The sequence below is a fragment of the Triturus cristatus genome, chromosome 12 (assembly GCF_964204655.1).
Source record: "Triturus cristatus chromosome 12, aTriCri1.1, whole genome shotgun sequence".
Lineage (NCBI taxonomy): Eukaryota > Metazoa > Chordata > Amphibia > Caudata > Salamandridae > Triturus > Triturus cristatus.
The window spans coordinates 490,503,112-490,521,846 of record NC_140595.1 but is presented as its reverse complement, the minus strand read 5'-3'; the positions used below and the strand labels follow the sequence as shown (position 1 = coordinate 490,521,846).

Sequence of the window (18,735 nt, the reverse complement as noted above, 5' to 3'; positions counted from 1 at the left end):
AGACCTGGATGCAGAGGTCAGCCCGGGACCAGGGTTCAATTCCTGGCTCGGCTGGGTCTTGAGTCCATAAATTGTCCATGGACTCGATAATTCTCGCTCCAGTGCATACTCGATTCATGGGTTCACACTCTGCGACTCTGGGCAATAGCTTGCTTAATCTCCACAATGGCCCCTCGCGGCGGGATGCCTGGCTTTCACCTTGTGGATGCCCTGCTGGGTTATCTCACAGGGGAATACCAGGATGGGTTCCCTAAGCAAGCGCTTAGAGACCGGTTGATTTGCGCTATATAAATATCTGCACATTTACATTTACTGGGGACCTGGTTAGCAGGAACCCAGTGTGCTTCCAGTCGAAAGTGCGTCAAATGACGGGCAAAAAGCGTGGGTAATCAGGTCAAAAAGGGCACTTACCGACATAACCCCCTCTCAAATGAAAGAGAATGCAACCAACCTTTCCCAAGAGAGTCTTCATCTTCCAAGTAGAAAAACCTGGACAGGCCATCTGCATTGGCATGGTCAGTGCCAGGTCTGTGTTCCAATGTACAGTCCATCGCCTGTAGGGAAATGGACAACCTCAACAGTTTGGGGTTTTCGCCTTTCATTGGTATCGGCCATCTGAGAGGACTTTTCAGTCTGAAGAAGGAAGTGGGAGCCAAACAAGTATTGCCTCAACTTCTTCAGGGACATGTTCAGAGGCATCTGTCTGCCCTATGAACTGCTTTGAATAATATGGAGCTTTAAGAATGGCTGCTGAGCATATATCTTTCTTTAGAGTGTCAAAAGCCTCTTGACAGCTCATGGTCCAGTTAACTTTCTTTGACATTTTCTTAGAGGTCAGTTCTGTGAGGGGGGCCACAATGGACTCATACCCCTTCACAAAGCACCTGTAATACCCTGTCAAGCCAAGGAATGCCCTAACTTGAGTCTGAGTAGTTGGAACTGCCCAGTCCACAGTTGTCTGGACCTTGGGTTGTAAGGGTTGAGCCTGCCCTCCACTTACAAGGTGGCCTAAGTATACAGCTAAGTCCTGTCCTATCTAGCGCTTGCTTGCCTTGATAGTGAGGCCTGCCATCTGCAGAGCCTCAAAGACCTTTCCTAGGTGGATCAGGTTATATTGCCAAGTGGAGATAAAGACAGCAATATTGTCTAGATATGTTGCACTAAAGGTCTTCAACCCAACAAGGATGATGTTCACCAACGTTTGGAAAGTGGCGGGGGCTTTCTTTAGTCTAAAGGGCATAACAGTGAACTGATGTCCATCTGGGATTGAGAAAGCAGATCTTTCTTTTGCTCCTGGGGTCAGACCAATCTGCCAGTACCCTGATGTCAAATCAAAAGTACTGAGAAATTTGGCTGTTCCTAACCAGTCAATTAATTCATCAGCCCTAGGAATTGGGTGTGCATCTGTCTTGGTTACTGCATTGAGGCCTCTGTAGTCGATACAAACCTCAACTCTGCTTTTCCATCTTGGTGTGAGGTTTTGAGACTAGGACAACAGGGCTGGCCTTGGGGCTCTGAGGGTTCAGTGACTCCAAATTGCAGCATATTGCTTACTTCCGCTTTGATTCTGTCTTCGACCGCTGGCCAAACTGCTGTTGCAGGGCGTGCCTGCAGTCATATACCTATCACAATTAACAAATACAGGCATTCATCTAGAATAAACTTTTGGCTAGTCAATCAAGCAATAAGGGAAGATATCCAGGACATTAAACATATAGCTGTAAGTTTGTCCGACCATGCAGCAGTCATCTTGGAATCAAAATTGCCTAGTGGGCGTACTTTAGTGAGGTGGACCATGGATCGTACTCTCCTATCGGATCAGAAGACTATAGACCGCATATGTGAAACATTTGAAACAACTAGAGGTTAATGGAACTGAATGTCTAGGCAACCTTTAGATGACCTTTTCTGAAGTTGATTGAATTTGTACATTTAAGTGTGAGAAAAAGGAATTGTGGAAAAAAAAGGAAAGCAGAGAAACCATAAAGCAAACTGGCACATAGACCTAAGGTGTTGTTGGAGTGTATTTATTATAGACTATACAAAACCATGATAGATGAAATATTTGAATTTATCCCAGCCTCATGCCTGTCCATCGTTAATTTCCACACCAGGTCACCTGTTTGTACCCAGCCATATGCAAATCATGCTTGACCCTGCTCCAGTAGGAAAAGTCGGGCTCAAACTGCCAAGCTGTTTCCTCCCTGAACCAGAACTCGAGCAACCCAGGACCGTTTTTGCGCCAGTTGGGACTCATTAGCAGGGGCGGGTCCTCTATGTGGGCGCAGGAGCGTCGCCCCACTGCATTCTCGCAGTACGAGAAGCAAAAACATAAGGGTTTGGTTCGGGGCCGGCGAGTGGGTGGGTCTGCTCGAGGGCAGGGGAGGAGTGGCTAGCCCAATGCTGCGGACCCTGATTGTTTGGTCGGCTCTCTGGGGCCGATCAAACCAGTAATGCGCACTCTCCTTTTTCTCCATGTAGGCTGCATGCAGCATACATGGAGAAAATGGCCTCCCCATAGACGCCTGTATGGTTGGCGTCCCAACCAATCACAACGCTGCCATTGCAGCGTTGTGATTGGCTTAGAGCAGGCAGGCTGCCTGCTTCCTGTTCCTTCCCTTCGGAGGCAGGAAAGCAGGAGCAGACCGAGCAGCGAAGACGTGGGACCCCGGAAAGGTACGTCTTTTTATTTTTTATTATTTAAGCCGCCTCCCCGCGAGACCCCTCCCTTCGTGACCACTCACCACACCCATGTTCCCCATCCCCCACCACGCGCGACCCCCGTGTCTCTACCCCCCCCATCCCCCCAAAAGTGAGCCGCGTCTGTCCATTATTAAGATGTAGCTTGGTTCCAGTGACGGGGTGCACAGGACACGTGTCTGGGCATACCCGTCCCACTTAAGGCAACTCGGAGGTATACAAAATCATGATGGATGGAATGCTTTAATTAATCTCAGCTACTGTTAATTACTAGAGCCACATCCCAGTCCATTAGTATTTTCCACACCATGCCACTTCAGTTTGCACCCAGTCTCATGCAAATCAGTTTTGACCCTGCTCCAATTGGAACAGTCAAGCCCGAACTGCCAAACCAGGTCATAAGAATCGGAACACAAGCAACCCAGGACCAGTTTCAGTGAGGCCTCATTAGCCAGGTATAACTTGGTATCTTTTGTATACTTTAGTGTATTTATTAAATATGGCATTGATACTGTTGTTTTTCCTGTAAAATATTATTTAATTACAAAATTCTATTGATCAACAGTGCATGTTTTTTTTCTTTCTTTTTAATCTTCACTCTGCCCCGATTTTATTAAACTGGTTTGGCATGATTGTCGGGCAACTAGTTGTACTCACTTTATAGTGATTGAAGACACCCAAATTGTGTTTTTACTGCAATCTGTTTGCGTTCTGACAGCAGTAGTACATTTATTTTGCAGCTTGTATATTTTACAGCATTCCAGACCTCCTTCGTGATAACATTTCTTTTATACCTAATGGGTTGACATTGGAACACTTCATACATTTTTGCTTTCCATCTGCGAAATCCCAGATCATTCGTGCATCACCACTCTATTAGTACGAATATTTTGCAAGCTGCTAGTTTAGCAAAATGTGTTTTCGTTTGGCTTCTCGCACAGTAACTTGCCTCTGGTAAAGTGCCAAAAAAGATTAGGTTGCTGACATACTCTAGCTTTAAGACACTGCTACTTAAACATTGCACAAAGGTTTTGACCAGAATGTGCATAGGCTATGCCAGTTGGTCCTCAAGAGGGTCACTGCGCCCCAGCTTATCTACATTTGTGACCATATTTTTTTTACAGTCGAATAATTGTACACTTTGTAAAAGTATGAGTTCAAAATATTGTAATAATACGGTCGTTAATCGGTATTAGCTCTGTGTCCAACGTTGACTTCCTAATAAAATATGATTTGGTTTTCTCCTGAACACTTACATTTTTTATTAGGTTTTTAAAAATTCATAGATTTTTAATTGTACTCTTTGGAGGATTAGAGCTATTTCCAGGGTTAATATTCCACTAGTGCACCTTCATGAATTACAGGTGTAAAGTGTCCTATCTTTCAAGTTCTTGAAGTCCCTCATCTGACTCATAGGATCCAGTAATTGTTTGACTCTTCCAAACCATGTTACTTCCTGAGCGGATAAGACATGTTTATGGGGGATAGAAGCCCTCAGTAGGGCTGAGTACTGGGTGATCACTGGCATACTGTTGCCTTCCCTGATGACAAGCCTTATTTTGCCCATGTCATGAATTATTTGAGGTGCATTTTTCATTTGTTGTACCTGGCTTAGAAGCCCTTTGGTTGGAAAAGCAGTCATGGCCTGCAATTTCTGTCCAGAGCCTGATCTTTGTTTTAGCAATGCTTCCCAATAATCTCTTAAAATCTGAACACAGTATGCCTGCTTTGTACGAGTTGTGGGTCTGCCTCATCCTAGAGTCTATGTTCTGCTTCCTCTTCGACCATGCATTTTACTTGACCAGTTTTTCTCCCAATAAGGGTTCTTTCGGTGTTAAACTGAGTGATGATAAAAGTTGAATACCCAGCTCACATAGTCTATCATTAGCATTTTCTAGATTATAGGTCAGACTCAAATTTAGCTTAAACTGATTTCCAGCTTCACTGCACTGAGGAAATTATCAGTATTGGGATCTAAGGATATATTGCAGTTCCCAGCTAAGATGTATGGTTTGCTGAAATCAACCACATTCTAGCATCATATTATCAGACATGACTTGTCTTTGTGACACAAACTGAGGCTAGCTTAGTTTTCTTTCCCTTATGCTTTTTAGGTCTCGCCTGAGACAGCGCTTTAGCGCTGCTCTGGCGAGACTTATAGTAAGCGAGTTTTGGAAGTGCAAACAGTGCTTTTCAGGCCTCCAAATACAGTGCATGTGCGCCGGTGGCGCGCACCATTTGGCAGCCTGAAAAGCACTGCCTGATCACTTCGCGGCCCCTTTGATGTCCTCAGTGAGCCGCGCGGCCACTGAGGACATCAAAGTGCACACCATTTGCACTGTGCCCGCCCCCACTCCCCCCTCCCACTCCCTCCTCGTCAACTTCAGTGCGTAGCCCTGCTCTCCGCTCCCCCGCCTGGAATGCGCTCCTGTAACAGCTCCCCCGCCCCCAAGCGCGCGCGCGCCACGCTCCATAACGAGATAAAAGGATTACTCTGGTCAGCTGTGATTTTCTACGTCTTGCCTACCAGACAATATTTAGGTGCGTGTTTCCTTTTTTCTCATTCTAAATCCATTTTTCCCTAGGTGCATCCCCCACCCCAGCTAACACCTCTCTTCTCTCTGCTTCTTTAAAGCCCCTGAGTTTTCTTTCTTCTTCTAATTCACCTTTTCTCTTCTCATTCCGTTTATATCTCCCATCTGCCATTAGCACCTTCCTAATATCAGTAAAACGTGTCTTTATTTCCCCTGCTGCTAAACACACTTGGACTCATTTCTTTGTTACTGCTATTTTGCTCAATGCTCACTTTGTGTTCTCTCTCATGTCCTCTGCGCCCAGTCGATGCTGCTGTGAGGATTTGAGCAAGGAATTTCCAAGTAGATGCTGAAGAGGGCATCGTGGGTCTTTTCTGAGTACTACAAAGTTCCTTTTAAGTTTGGTGCAAAGAATCCGAGTGCACATCTCCAGGGCCGCCTAAGCATTTGCCAACCAGATGAGCTTTCTCGAGGCTTTGATATGGTAATGTTTGTTAGCGTCTCCGAATCTAGAGCTCTGTCTGCCTGGACTTGTGTTTACAAGTAAGCAGAGCTCCGTTGCGTGACCAGGTCACAGCAATAAAAGCCGGCACACCTTGCATTATAAAAAAAAGGGGCGCTGCATTCCTACACTGCCCCAGCTTTTCACTGCCTCTCCTTGTCCGTGTCTTTACGCCCGGCACATAAACAACCAGCCCGCGGGAGTGTCCCCAGACAGCTTGCAGGACACAAATCTCCTATTTCTTTGTTCGTGTGCTTGATTGTCATGTGGCACATTACGTAAACTTTGCACCAGTGCAAAAGAATTGCACATTGATTTTACACGATATTTGTTCCTTGCTTCACTCGGAATTAAACAGAGGTTTTCCTGCAATCATGTTTTTGGAAAGATGTTTGCATTGGGCCAAAAATGGAGTAAAGTGTTTTGCTCTATGTTTGTTACTTGTAAGATGGAAATGTGCAAACAGGAGGCTAGCCATCACTGGTGCAGACACAATTTTGACCCAGTCATTTCCAGATAACATAGTCTGCAGGGGTGAAATGTAGCCATTTACACTTGCACCTGGACACTGCTAACTGTATAATCTGTAAATATCGGTGAAAAATTGAACCAGAACCATTAAACCAACATCACTGTAATTCGACCTAGGTTTTACGCCATATATTTTGCTTGTTATTATATGCATATTTCCACCAGGACAAAAAGCAAATGAAATAAATAGAATGTTCTCATTTTTTTGATTTTAAATAAAGAAGAAGATAAATGCATTTTGCTCCCATTTTGAACTGTAAAAGATGAGACGATGTTTGAGGGAAAAACAGTTTGCATTATCTCAGATTGCATAAACTCCTTTTTGTCTTAAGCAAAAAGATTTAATGAAATAACATTTGGAGTCAAATCTGCTTTTCTCCAGTCCCTGCTATACAAGAAGGAAAACGGTGTAAGTTGCTTGCCACACACTGCTGCACGCCGCACAATGCTACACGAAACACTGCTGCACGCCACACACTGCTGCACGCCACACACTGCTGCACGTCTCACACTGCTGCACGCCTCACACTGCTGCACGCCTCACACTGCTGCACGCCTCACACTGCTGCACGCCTCACACTGCTGCACGCCTCACACTGCTGCACGCCTCACACTGCTGCACGCCTCACACTGCTGCACGCCTCACACTGCTGCACGCCTCACACTGCTGCACGCCTCACACTGCTGCACGTCGCACACTGCTGCACGTCGCACACTGCTGCACGTCGCACACTGCTGCACGCCGCACACTGCTGCACGCCACACACTGCTGCACACTGCTGCATTACTCACTGCTGCATGCTGCACGACACTGCTGCACGCAGCACACTGCTGCACGCCGCTGCACGCCACACACTGCTGCATGCCTCACACTGCTGCACGCCGCACACTGCTGCACGCCGCACACTGCTGCACGCCGCACACTGCTGCACGCCGCACACTGCTGCACGCCGCACACTGCTGCACGCCGCACACTGCTGCACGCCGCACACTGCTGCACTCCACACACTGCTTTTATGCGAGTTTATGCTACTGACATTGTAAATGACAATGCCTTTTATTTGTTTTAAAACCAAAACATAAATAAAAGGCATTGTAATTTTACAATGCCAATAGCTCAAACTCTTATAAATGCGAGACCTATTGCATTGCAAATGCTTGTTTAGTTTTGCATTCACACTGGTTCCGTAATTATCATTTGTTATTTTTGTTTCTAAGCCCAAGTTGCGTCTAGGTTAGCCACTACTATTTTGGCTTGGCCTAATTCTTCTGAAACCTCATGGGTCAGAATCCATTCTTTTGACAGCACCCAATAAATTGAGTTGATCTAATGTATTTTTCTTCTAACTTTTGACCTATCCCCATTTAATTTACATAACATCACTGTGATCCATTGATATAGGGTACTGAGTCTGGTGTTACTGCATTGTTAATTGTTATGATGAGCTAGTTTTATATTGGGAACCACATATTTTCTTTCATGATTTACCCCAACCTCCTGCACCCTGCTTCCCTTTACCAAGCATTCCACATACATTCCTGATTCCCACAGCTTCTGCCACACTTCTCTCAGTACAGTTACTCTACCTTGGGACTTTTACAACTGGAGGGCTCCGCTGAGAAAATCTTCCTTTCATGGATAGCCTGTCCTCGGTTTTCACTATGGTTAGTTATGCAGCCTCCATATTCTTTAAACATAGAATTAACTGGTTTGTACCGGTGCTGGTGTTTTGTCTTTACTTCTGTCTCTCCGCCGTGCCCATTCATTAGTTACTTATTCCCTCTGAAGCTTCACAAGGCAGGTCTCTAATTTCTATGCTGTGAAAAGGTTTGTTTTACCCATTGTTAGATACTCAAAATTTTACAGTAACCATAATTTGTACCAAACAGCCCGAATTGCAGAATTATCTTGGTTTTTTTCAGATGTACTGGTAAAAATATCATGCAACACTATAATTGTAGAAGTAGTAAATATCATTGGTTTCTTTATTTCAAATAAGGCTTTCAATGTTTGCTCCCTTCACTACATAGTTAAAGGCGTATTCATGTGTGAGATACCAATTTATTCTTTGTATTGCATTGATTAAGTTCACAAACGTATCCAAATGAGTTAGTGTGTTTGCAATAAATTATACCAGCTAAGCTTTCTTTGGCTCTCCTATGAAAAGTGATTCTCCAGTATTGAATTTTTCATTGATTCATATGCTTGAATCTTCCCCGTGTCATGAACAAGAAAGTGCTATGTGTGTAACAGATAAAAATAATTTCAGGACATGCCATCCTAGGTGTTTGGCTGATGAAAACACTGGTGTAAAATAAAATAATTTGGGTTTCTTTTTCTTCCAGAATTACCCCTCTCCTCCTTGTGCACCTTGAATTAGGAGAGATGACATGCCTGGTTTTTTGTTGTTTTTGTTTTTTTTCAAAGTAATTTTTACTGCATTTTCCAAAACAAAACAACTTCAACTATAACATCAAATGCTTACATCGGATGCAGATCAACAACCCTTATCCTATCTGATAGTGGATCCACCCAAGAGTCTGTCTTTACATTGGGGTTCCCCTACTTATGATTTCCAATCCTGTGATTTCTCATTGGCATCTGCAGGCCTGTCTCAGTAGTTAAACCAGTGTACCCAGTTTCCCCCCTCCTCTCCTGAGCCATGCTCGCAATTTGCTCGATTATGGCCGGTCTGTACAGTTAATGCTGCCTGCTTAAATACTGTGTTCTGGTTCCTCTCTTGGCTAGTTCCCTCTGTTCTTCTCTCTTAGTTTGTATCAGGGGTCCTAGTGATAGTCGGGTCCCTGAAATAAACTTTTCCCAGACCATCCCCTCCCCCCAGGTTTTCTTCTGTTGATAGTCACTCTGATTGTTTTTTTTCTTTCCTGAGATTTTTTAAAATGCCTCCCACTTACCAGAACTGTCTATTATGCTTACCACACAGATTTAGTCCACATTTCCCTTAAAGTAGCAGTCGGTCTCAGAGGCCAAGCATTTATTCACTTTGTCCTGGAATTCTCACATATTTAGTCTCCAGTTCTTTTGTGTTTGGAACATTCTGGATTCAAATGTTGCCATCAACGGGAATTGAAGTATACACTGTCACTGGAACCAAGGTATACCTGGCTGATGAGGGCCAAAAACGGTCCTGGGTTCCTTGTGTTCTGGTTCTGGAAGGACCTGGCCTGGCAGTTTGGGCTGCATGTTTCCCGATGGAGCAGGGTCAAGACTGATTTGCATATGGCTGGGTCCAAACTGAGGTGGCATGCTGTGCAAAATATTGATGAATACGGCCAAAGTACATACCAGTGGCTGAGATTAATTCAAGCATTCCATCCATCACTTTTTGTATTCATCATGAGGAATAGTCCGTTGTCCCGCTTGCGTGGTATCACACTTTTGTGACCCTTCTGTACTACGTGACAGATGGAAACAGCCAAGAACTGAGAAGTGTCACGGTTCCTACCTCACCCTATGTCCCAGAACCCCATAGCCGCAGTGAATTCCTACAGTTGCGTTAAACACCCCCTCCCCCCATGCATTGTGACATTCTGTCAGATGGTAAGAACTTGGTTAAATTCATCCCCTCCCCAATTAAGGTAGCTGTTGGGCTTGCAATATAATTTCCACTTGTTCCCGGATCTGAACCTGCAGTTTAGAAAGCTCGTACACCTAAATCAATGCGATTCTCTCCCCATCCCATTCCCTAGTTACGGCCACATAGCGACCCCGTTGATCAGTCCATTTTCCCGAGCATAATTAGAAGTGATGTCCTAGCCAGTAACACTGTTCCCCCTTGACCTTAATGTGTACCCTGCATGCCCATTTGTTCCTCCCAGGAATTTGCAGTTATTCCAACCACAGATGGGCTGCTTCTAACATTACCACATCCGGGTTATGTACATTGATAAGACAAACTAATTCTCCACTTTTAATCTTGTGGCCCAATCCTTTCACATTCTACATGAAGATCTTAAGTTGTGTATCCTTGCCATTTTGTGTGCGTGTGTGTAATGGTTGACAAGAGATACCTGCATAAGTCATATATGATCAGTGGATTTTGTTTCTCATAAAAGTATACTTTGCTAAACAACATAACCAAAACACCCCCACAATCCCCCACTCTACTGCCAGCTATGACTAGGTTTGAACTGACTGCCTTCCCCAATGCGTGAGTTGTCTTTCGCCCTTATATTAATAACATAACTTTTGCAAATGAGGATTTACCTCACCACGGTGCAAACCTATCTGCACTCCACCATGTTCTCTACTTTAGAGCAGGGTGTACCTCACTTTTCAGTACGTGCATGCAAGATATGTGTTCCTCACTCAATTGCTTTGCATTTTACAATAATGTAATTTCTTACTCAATGTTCATCTCCAGAGTTTGGAACCTTTTCCTCTCTGTCGTTGCTGGTTCAAGGATGCTGGACTCTTACGATTATTCAACCTCATCTGGTGTCTCTCTGTCAATGAGGCTTTCCGAAGTTCTTGCCATTGTTATTAACTTGTCAGGCCAGCGATCAACCCCTCCTCCCCACCACCCTTTTTGCCACCCCCTGCTCTCTCCTATTAGCCTTGCACTCATGGAACTCCTGCCATTCCAAAATGTTGTTGGGGTTAATGAAGTGCCACATCTTTCTCTCCACTAGGATCTACAATTTTGTTGGGAGAAGCATAGCATAGTTTGTGTTTTTTACCCAAGTTTCCTCTTCATTGCTTCAAATGTCCATCTTTGCTTCCGGAAAATTTGGTTGGTATAGGAAAGAGAGAACCTTGGTGCCTTTGTTCATCTGCCGTTCCCGAACTTTGGCTACCTGCAGAATTCTTGTTTCTTTCGCTGTAAAGAAGGTACGCTCTGGTTACTCTTGCAGGTGCCCACTGCTGGGGCATGGGTACCGGGGTTTATGGTCTCAACAGTAAAACAATTCTTTGTTTGCATGTGTTGCAAGACAACATCTTTGACAAACAGTTCTGTATTCTGCCCTCTCAGAAATTCTGACAATATGGATGTTACTGTCATTATTTTCCCTCTACAGCTTCCACTTTTGCTGCCAGCTGTAGTCATACTGATTTCAGCTTCCCCACATTTGCTGTCAAAGCCTTGATAACTTCTATTCCTTTTCCAGTCATTTTTTCCACAGCCTCAGATTTTGTGAAAGTTGGCTCCACTGAAGGTTTACATCCGTGGCCATTGAATTGATCTTATTTATCAGTGCTGTCCTGGACTTCCTCGCTGCTATCAGCACATCATACAGTTGGTTCCGGAGAGTGACTATCCTCTTGCATTGGCTGATCTACTTTGTTCCCCCTAAAACCCTCATTGTGTTCGAAAGCATATTAGCCCAATTTATTTTGGTGTTCAGAATGTGTTGTGCATTAGTGCTTATCTGTACATTCAGTGTGTCAAGTCCTATACCAGGATACTCTACGGGCCTTCGCTGGTGGGCAGTTATTCATGAGCAGCTTCTCTACAACTGAGAACTGCTTGTGCTTACATGTACTATGTTCTTTTCAGTCTTTTCGAGGTCCATCATGGCTGCCAGGTCTGCTATTCAAAGTTTGCTTTTCTCTATTCTACAGATACCAGTAGGAGGCTAGCATGGACTCTTTTCTCCCTGTTCAAGCACCACCACGCTCCTCACCCTCGTCTGGCTTCCCTTCTCGCACATCACTCCAGTTCCCTTCCCAAGCTGCTCCTTTTGTTTCCACTGAGGATTTCCACTGCGCCACTTACCACCTTTGTGCACCCATGAAGGGCGTACTGTTCTTTTCTCTCCTTGACACTTCTCTCTCCACTGTGAAGGTGGGGATGTTGCCACCTGTGCCCAGGAGACCCTCTGCCCAGCCTTGCCTTTCCAGACCCCTGTGCCGGCCACGCTTTCATGTGCTGATTTCTTCGGGTACTGTTTGTCCACACACCCGTGGTGCCTGTCATTAATACTTAGTCGGCGAGTTTGTCCAATCATATACCTTCTTTATCTTCCTGCCCCTTTTATTTTTTTCTTTAAAACACCAACCTGTGCTTTTGTGCATCTGACTGCGGAGCTTAGGTGTCGGTGACTTCATCGAGGCTTACTGGGGCTCATGTTCGGTTCTCTGCTCTGCCCCAAAAGAACAAAGAAATCGGCTCCGACTCCTTCCACGTCAAAAGAAAAACCGGCCCGAACACCTCGAGGCCCCATAGATAAATCGCCTTTGAGCACTTCCAAGCCTAAAGATCACACCTCGGCTCCAAAACCCAAACCTTCGGAACCGAAAAACAAGCCTAAGGATTCTACCACGCCTCCTAAGGGCAAAGAGCCCAAAACTCCGCACCAGCCCCGCTCGGAACCGAAAAAATCGGCGCCGAAAGGGGTTATCGAGGAAGAGGAACTTTTTCATCCGGATCCTGTTGATCCCAAACAGAAAACGATCTACATTAACCCTAAAACAGGACATGTCACAGCTGTGCCATGCAAAAAGAGGAAGTTGGACACAGCACACACCCCGCCAGTGCCTGTCAAGAAGGACTGTGCTACGTCACCTATGCCTCCTTCTCCTGTCCTTCCTTCTAACCCCCTTCCTCTACCCAAACCTGTTACACTTCCACCTATAACTTCTCCACCACATACACCACCACAAGATGATGATGATGACCTAGGGGTGGTGGGAGACCCTAATGACCCGTTCATGGATCCAGACGACCCACCACAAGATGATTGGGATTACAACGACCCAATAGATCCACCAGACCTCCCAATCCCCCAACCATACCCAACAAAACCATCTCCCTCAGACGACAATATTGGTTTTGGACAACTAATCAATAGGGCTGCTGTTTTTCACGGTGTGCATATGCACTCTGACACAACAGAGGAGGATTTCCTTCTAGCTACATTTGAACAGTCCCAAAAAAACGTGCAAATATTACCAATGATTAAAGGGGTCATTAAACATGCCCCTGACTTATTCAAAGATCCTGTACGGGCCAGGATTCTTAACCCTAGAATAGATACAAAATATAGACCTGCCCCTGACAGCCCTGTGTACATCTAAGGTCAGCTTCCCATAGACTCATTAGTCGTTTCCAATGCTAGGAAGCGCGCTAACTCCCAAACCTCCGGGGATGCACTACCCCCTGATAAAGAATCTAAATTACTAGATACTTCTGGCAAAAGAGTAGCTGCGCAGGCTGCCAGTCACTGGCGCATAGCCAAAACTCAAGCACTGCTCGCTAGATATGATAGGGCCCACTATGACCAGTTGGAAACCCTATTACAGCATGTGCCTGACCAATATAAAACTCAAGCAAATGATCTAATCCAGAAGGGCAAGCTAATAACAAACGCCTCAATTAAATGTGCCCTTGATGCCGCAGACACTGCCTCTAGGGTCATTAATACTAGTGTGCAGCTCAGGTGACATGCCTGTCTATGCATTTCTGGTTTTAAGCAAGAGGTCCAGACCACCATTCTAAATCAGCCGTTCAATCAAGAACAACTTTTTGGACCGGCTGTAGACACTGCTCTTGAAAAAATGAAAAAATACACAGACTGCTAAGTCCATGGGAGCGTTGCAGTCTCCGCACACACGTGGCTCCTTTAGTTGCCCCTTCTATAGAGGAGCCTCCAAAAACGTGGGCACAGATACCTTATCTCCCTTTAAAAACACCACCCAAACATTCCCCAATAGAGGGTATTTTAGAGGAGGATACAGAGGGAACAACAACAAAGGGAGAGGCCGAGGTAACAACAACAATCGTACCTCCCCTGCTGCTAAACAGTGACTTCCCTCCACTGCGACCCCCCCCCCTACCCCCCCCCCCCCCCGTGCCCCAGACCATTCCACTCCGGTCGGGGGAAGATTATCACCGTTCCTACCTGTCTGGGACTCCATCACAACAGACAAGTGGGTAAGACAAATTACCCAATATGGTTACTGTCTGGAACTTACACCTGCCCCCCCCCCCCCCCCCCCCCCCTCCAAAACATACCACCCAAGCAGCGTCCAATGTCCACAGAACATCTTACACTTTTAAAACAAGAAGTTCTCTCGCTGCTTCAGAAGCACGCCATAGAGCCAGTCCCCTTACTACATCTGGGAACAGGGGTTTACTCCTGTAATTCCTAATCCCCAAAAAGGACGGGACCCTAAGGCCAATACTCGACCTAAGACCCCTCAATCTGTATATACACTCGGATCATTTTCACATGATCACTATCCAACAAGTGCTTCCAGTGCTCCAGCAAGGGGACTTCCTTGCCACACTAGATCTCATGGACGCCTACTTCCACATTCCCATACATCCTGCTCACAGGAAGTATCCAAGGTTCGTGGTAGATGGACAACACTATCAGTTTGAAGTCCTTCCATTCGGAGTCACCACTGCTCCCAGAGTATTTACCAAGTGCCTTGCAGTGGTAGCAGCACACCTAAGAAGACAACAAATCCATGTCTTCCCATATCTGGACGACTGGCTGATAAAAGCCAAATCATTCAACCAGTGTGTTCAACACACTCATCAAACCGTCGAAACGCTGCACAACTTGGGGTTCACGATCAACTATACCAAGTCGCACCTCCAGCCCTCTCAGGTACATCAATATCTAGGGGCCACAATAAACACTTCCACAGCTCTAGCGTATCCCAGTCCAGTCAGGATAGCCAGTATACAAGCTCTCATCAACAAATTTCACACCCAACACTCTATACCAGCCAGAGTGTTCATGCAACTCATAGGCATGATGGCATCTTGCATATTTATTGTACCTTATGCAAGACTTCAGATGCGTCCCTTCCAGGAATGTCTGGCACATCGGTGGAATCAGGCTCAGGGACAACTTACAGATCGGGTGTTGGTGGACAGCCGCACACGTTGCTCTCTGCAGTGGTGGAACACAACAAACTTATCCAAAGCGCGGCCGTTCCTCGAGCCTGTATCACAAGTGCTTCATATCAATCATCTGGAACTGCTTACAATATTCCTAGCTCTGAAATCATTCCAACTACATGTACAAAACAAGGCTGTCCTGATCCGAACTGACAACATGAAAGCCATGTATTACATACAAAAACAAGGAGGCACACATTCTCTACAGCTGTCCCAGCTCGCATAGAACATTTGGAGGTGAGCCATCCCACAAAACATATACCTGCTTGCAGAGCACCTTATAGGAGTTCACAATCAGATTGCGGCTCTGTTAAGTCGACAGACACAACAGATTCACGAATGGGAACTACATCCACAAGTTCTTCTACCATTCTTCCAAATGTGGGGCCAACCAGACATAGATCTGTTTGCCGCACACAAAAAAGGCAAAATGCCCAACCTTCGCCACCAGGTTTCTACACCCACTGTCCAAGGGCAATGCGATATGGATGAACTGGTCAGGCAGATTTGCGTACGCTTTTCTGCCACTCCCACTGATTCCACTAGTGGTACGCAAGCCCTGACAACAGTCTCTAAAAAGGATCCTAGTGGCTCCCACATGGGCACACCAACCATGGTTCACAACACTGTTGGAACTCTCTCTAGTCCCACACCAAAAACCACGCCTCTCCCCATCACTACTAACGCAGAACCATGGAGAGATAAGGCACCCCGATCCAACTCAAATGAATCTTGCGATCTGGCTCCTGAAGTCCTAGAATTTAGTTATCTTAACCTTCCACCGGACTGTATGAACATCATTAAAGAAGACAGGCGCCCTACTACCAGAGCTTGCTATGCAGCAAAATGGAAGAGATTTGCCATTTACTGCACTAACAATCATATCGATCCACCGGATGCGTCCGTCCAGAACATAATTTACTACTTACTACATTTGCAAAGATGTAATTTTGCATACTCATCCATATGTCTACATCTAGCAGCACTTGCCGCTTACTTACAAAACAGACACCACTTGTCACTTTTTAGGGTCCCAGCAATTAAAGCATTTATGGAGGGCCTTAAAAGGGTAATTCCTCCCAGATTACCACCCTCTCCGGTATGGAATCTCAATATTGTACTTACTAGGCTCATGGGACCCCCATTTGAACCTCTACACAAATGTAAACTTCAGTTCCTCACATGGAAAGTAGCTTTCCTTATTGCAATCACCTCTCTCAGAAGGGTGAGTGAGATCCAGGCTTTAACCATACAAGAACCCTTCTTACAAATACATCGTAACAAAGTGGTTCTCCAAAAATCCAAAATTCATTCCTAAAGTCATCTCTGCATTTCACCTTAACCAATCAGTGGAGCTACCAGTGTTTTTTCAAAACCCAGACTCCGTAGCAGAGAGAGCTCTTCACACGCTAGACGTCAAGAGCCCTGCTTTATTACATTGACAGAACTAAATCCTTTTGCAAGACAAAACAATTGTTTGTAGCTTTCTCCCCACCTCATAAAGGTAACCCCATCTCCAAAGCTGGGATTGCACGGTAGATTGTTAAATGTATCCAAATATGCTACCTAAAGGCTAAACTCATATTGACAATTCCCCCTAGAGCGCATTCCACACCCAAACTAGGGGCTTCCATGGCTTTCAAAGGGAACATTCCCCTAGAAGAAATTTGTAAGGCAGTGACATGGTCTACCACACACACCATCATTAAACACTATTGTTTTGACATGCAAGCCAAGCAACAAGCTTCTGTAGGCCAAGCTGTTCTTAAAACTCCTTCAAACTACTGCAACCCATACAGGTGACCACCGTTGGGGGAGACACTGCTGTACAGTCTTGCTAAGTGTGTGATCTGCAGCTCATATGCCTTGAACGGAAATTGCTACTTACCAGTATGCATCTGTTCTTGGCATGTAGAGCTGCAGATCCACACACGCCCACCCACCTCCCCGGGACCTGTATCTGTTCCAGTTCTATCTTACTTAGATATACACACATGGACATCTCTTTCTTCTCTACTATCTCCATAATTTCCCCTCATGGCGAAAAACAATCTGAGTATGGAGTCGATGCCCATGCACACGATCATCCAAGGGAGGAGTCGCCTATCTCGTGACTACAAAGACTTCTTCCAAGACAACAACAAGGTGCAAGCATCCGAGCCCAACACCAGATGGCGATCTAATACAAAGTGTGTGGATCTGCAGCTCTACATGCCAGGAACAGATGCATACTGGTAAGTAGCATTTTCCTTTCTTATGAGGTGCGTTAGAACTTAATTCGATTTCTATACCTGTTCTAAGTACATCATCTTCTTGTGAATGCTATGTTCACCCCGAGTGGGAAGGGTATGCTCAAACGTGGGTCCTGTGCTCACTGCACCACGGTATTCAAGCTAGCCTAGCTGATGTGGGATGGTGCCCTGAAACCAGTCCCTGGATGCTTGTTTCCAGTCCAGGGAGGACCTGGCTTGGCAGTTTAGGCTGCACTGTTCCATGAGGAACAGGGTCAAGACTGATTTGCATATGGCTGGGTCCAAACTGGGGTGAAATGGTGAGCAAAAGAACGATGGATTAGGTCTCGCGTTTCATTAAGTTAAAGCCATTTGCTTTGCCAAACAATACCATTAGAAAAGCAAATGGCCTTAACTTAATCAAAGGCGAGACCTATTGCATTTCCAATGCTTGTTCATACTGTCACCCCTTACTTTCACTTCACCCAGTGTATAGTTTGGCAAGAGAAATACATTAACAAATCCAAGCATCCTTCAGTAATTTTTTTTTTGTAATGTATTACTTGGGTTTTGTTATTCGTTGATTTGCCTATATAAAAGCCTGTATGAGAACATAATAGATTTGGTACATTAAGGCGTGTAACCAATAATAATAATCCACATTTGTAAAGCGCGAACAATCACCCGTAAGGGTCTCTAGGCGCTGGAGGCCGTCGGGAAGATTAAGCAAGCTATTGCCCAAAAGTCACATGGTGCTGGGCTATACTGCCGCCGGCGCTGGGGATCGAACCGTGATCCCCAGATTCCGAAGTCAGTCGCCCTGGCCGCTGCGCCACACCTCTTCCACAACCAAGCAACCACATGAATTATGTTGCTATAGCTGTGTAATGCTCGGTCATTTTTGTGTAATTCACTAATTCTAAAATCAGTATTATCGTGAATAGCACACAGTAAATATTTGACATGTTGAAGTAATGGCAGGATCCTGCATTGTAATGATCTTTATTTTGATCACTGAAAAATTTTCATGACCAGAAATTTGATTAGTGTGATACACGATTTTAGTTTTGTTCTTAAGTGCCAAACATTGCAATGCTTTTTAACATGTGCCTTTTTTAATAGGTGTCTGAAAGAAGACCCAGCAACTATGTCGTTATTGCAAAGAAGTCTTGACCCAGAGAAGACTTTGGGACTAGTAGATGTACTCTATACTGCTGTGTTTGATATTAGTAGGTGGAAGGAAGGCAGGTATGTCACAGTTGCTGTTTTGTTTTACTTCGCAAATTTAAAATGTCATTAATATACTTATCTACTGCGCAAAAGATTTGTAAAATAAGACTTTTGCAACATTTTTCGAGCATTCA

The 18,735-nt window shown here is 45.1% G+C and overlaps 1 protein-coding gene across 1 annotated transcript in view; it reads left to right on the top strand.

Moving 5' to 3' along the window:
- Positions 1-18,735, top strand: part of GARRE1 (granule associated Rac and RHOG effector 1) — a 690,207-nt gene that overhangs the window by 444,009 nt on the left and 227,463 nt on the right. The window contains exon 9 of the mRNA XM_085639654.1: positions 18,494-18,619. Within this exon, the coding sequence (XP_085495780.1) occupies positions 18,494-18,619 (126 nt within the window). The remainder of the gene's footprint in view (positions 1-18,493; positions 18,620-18,735) is intronic.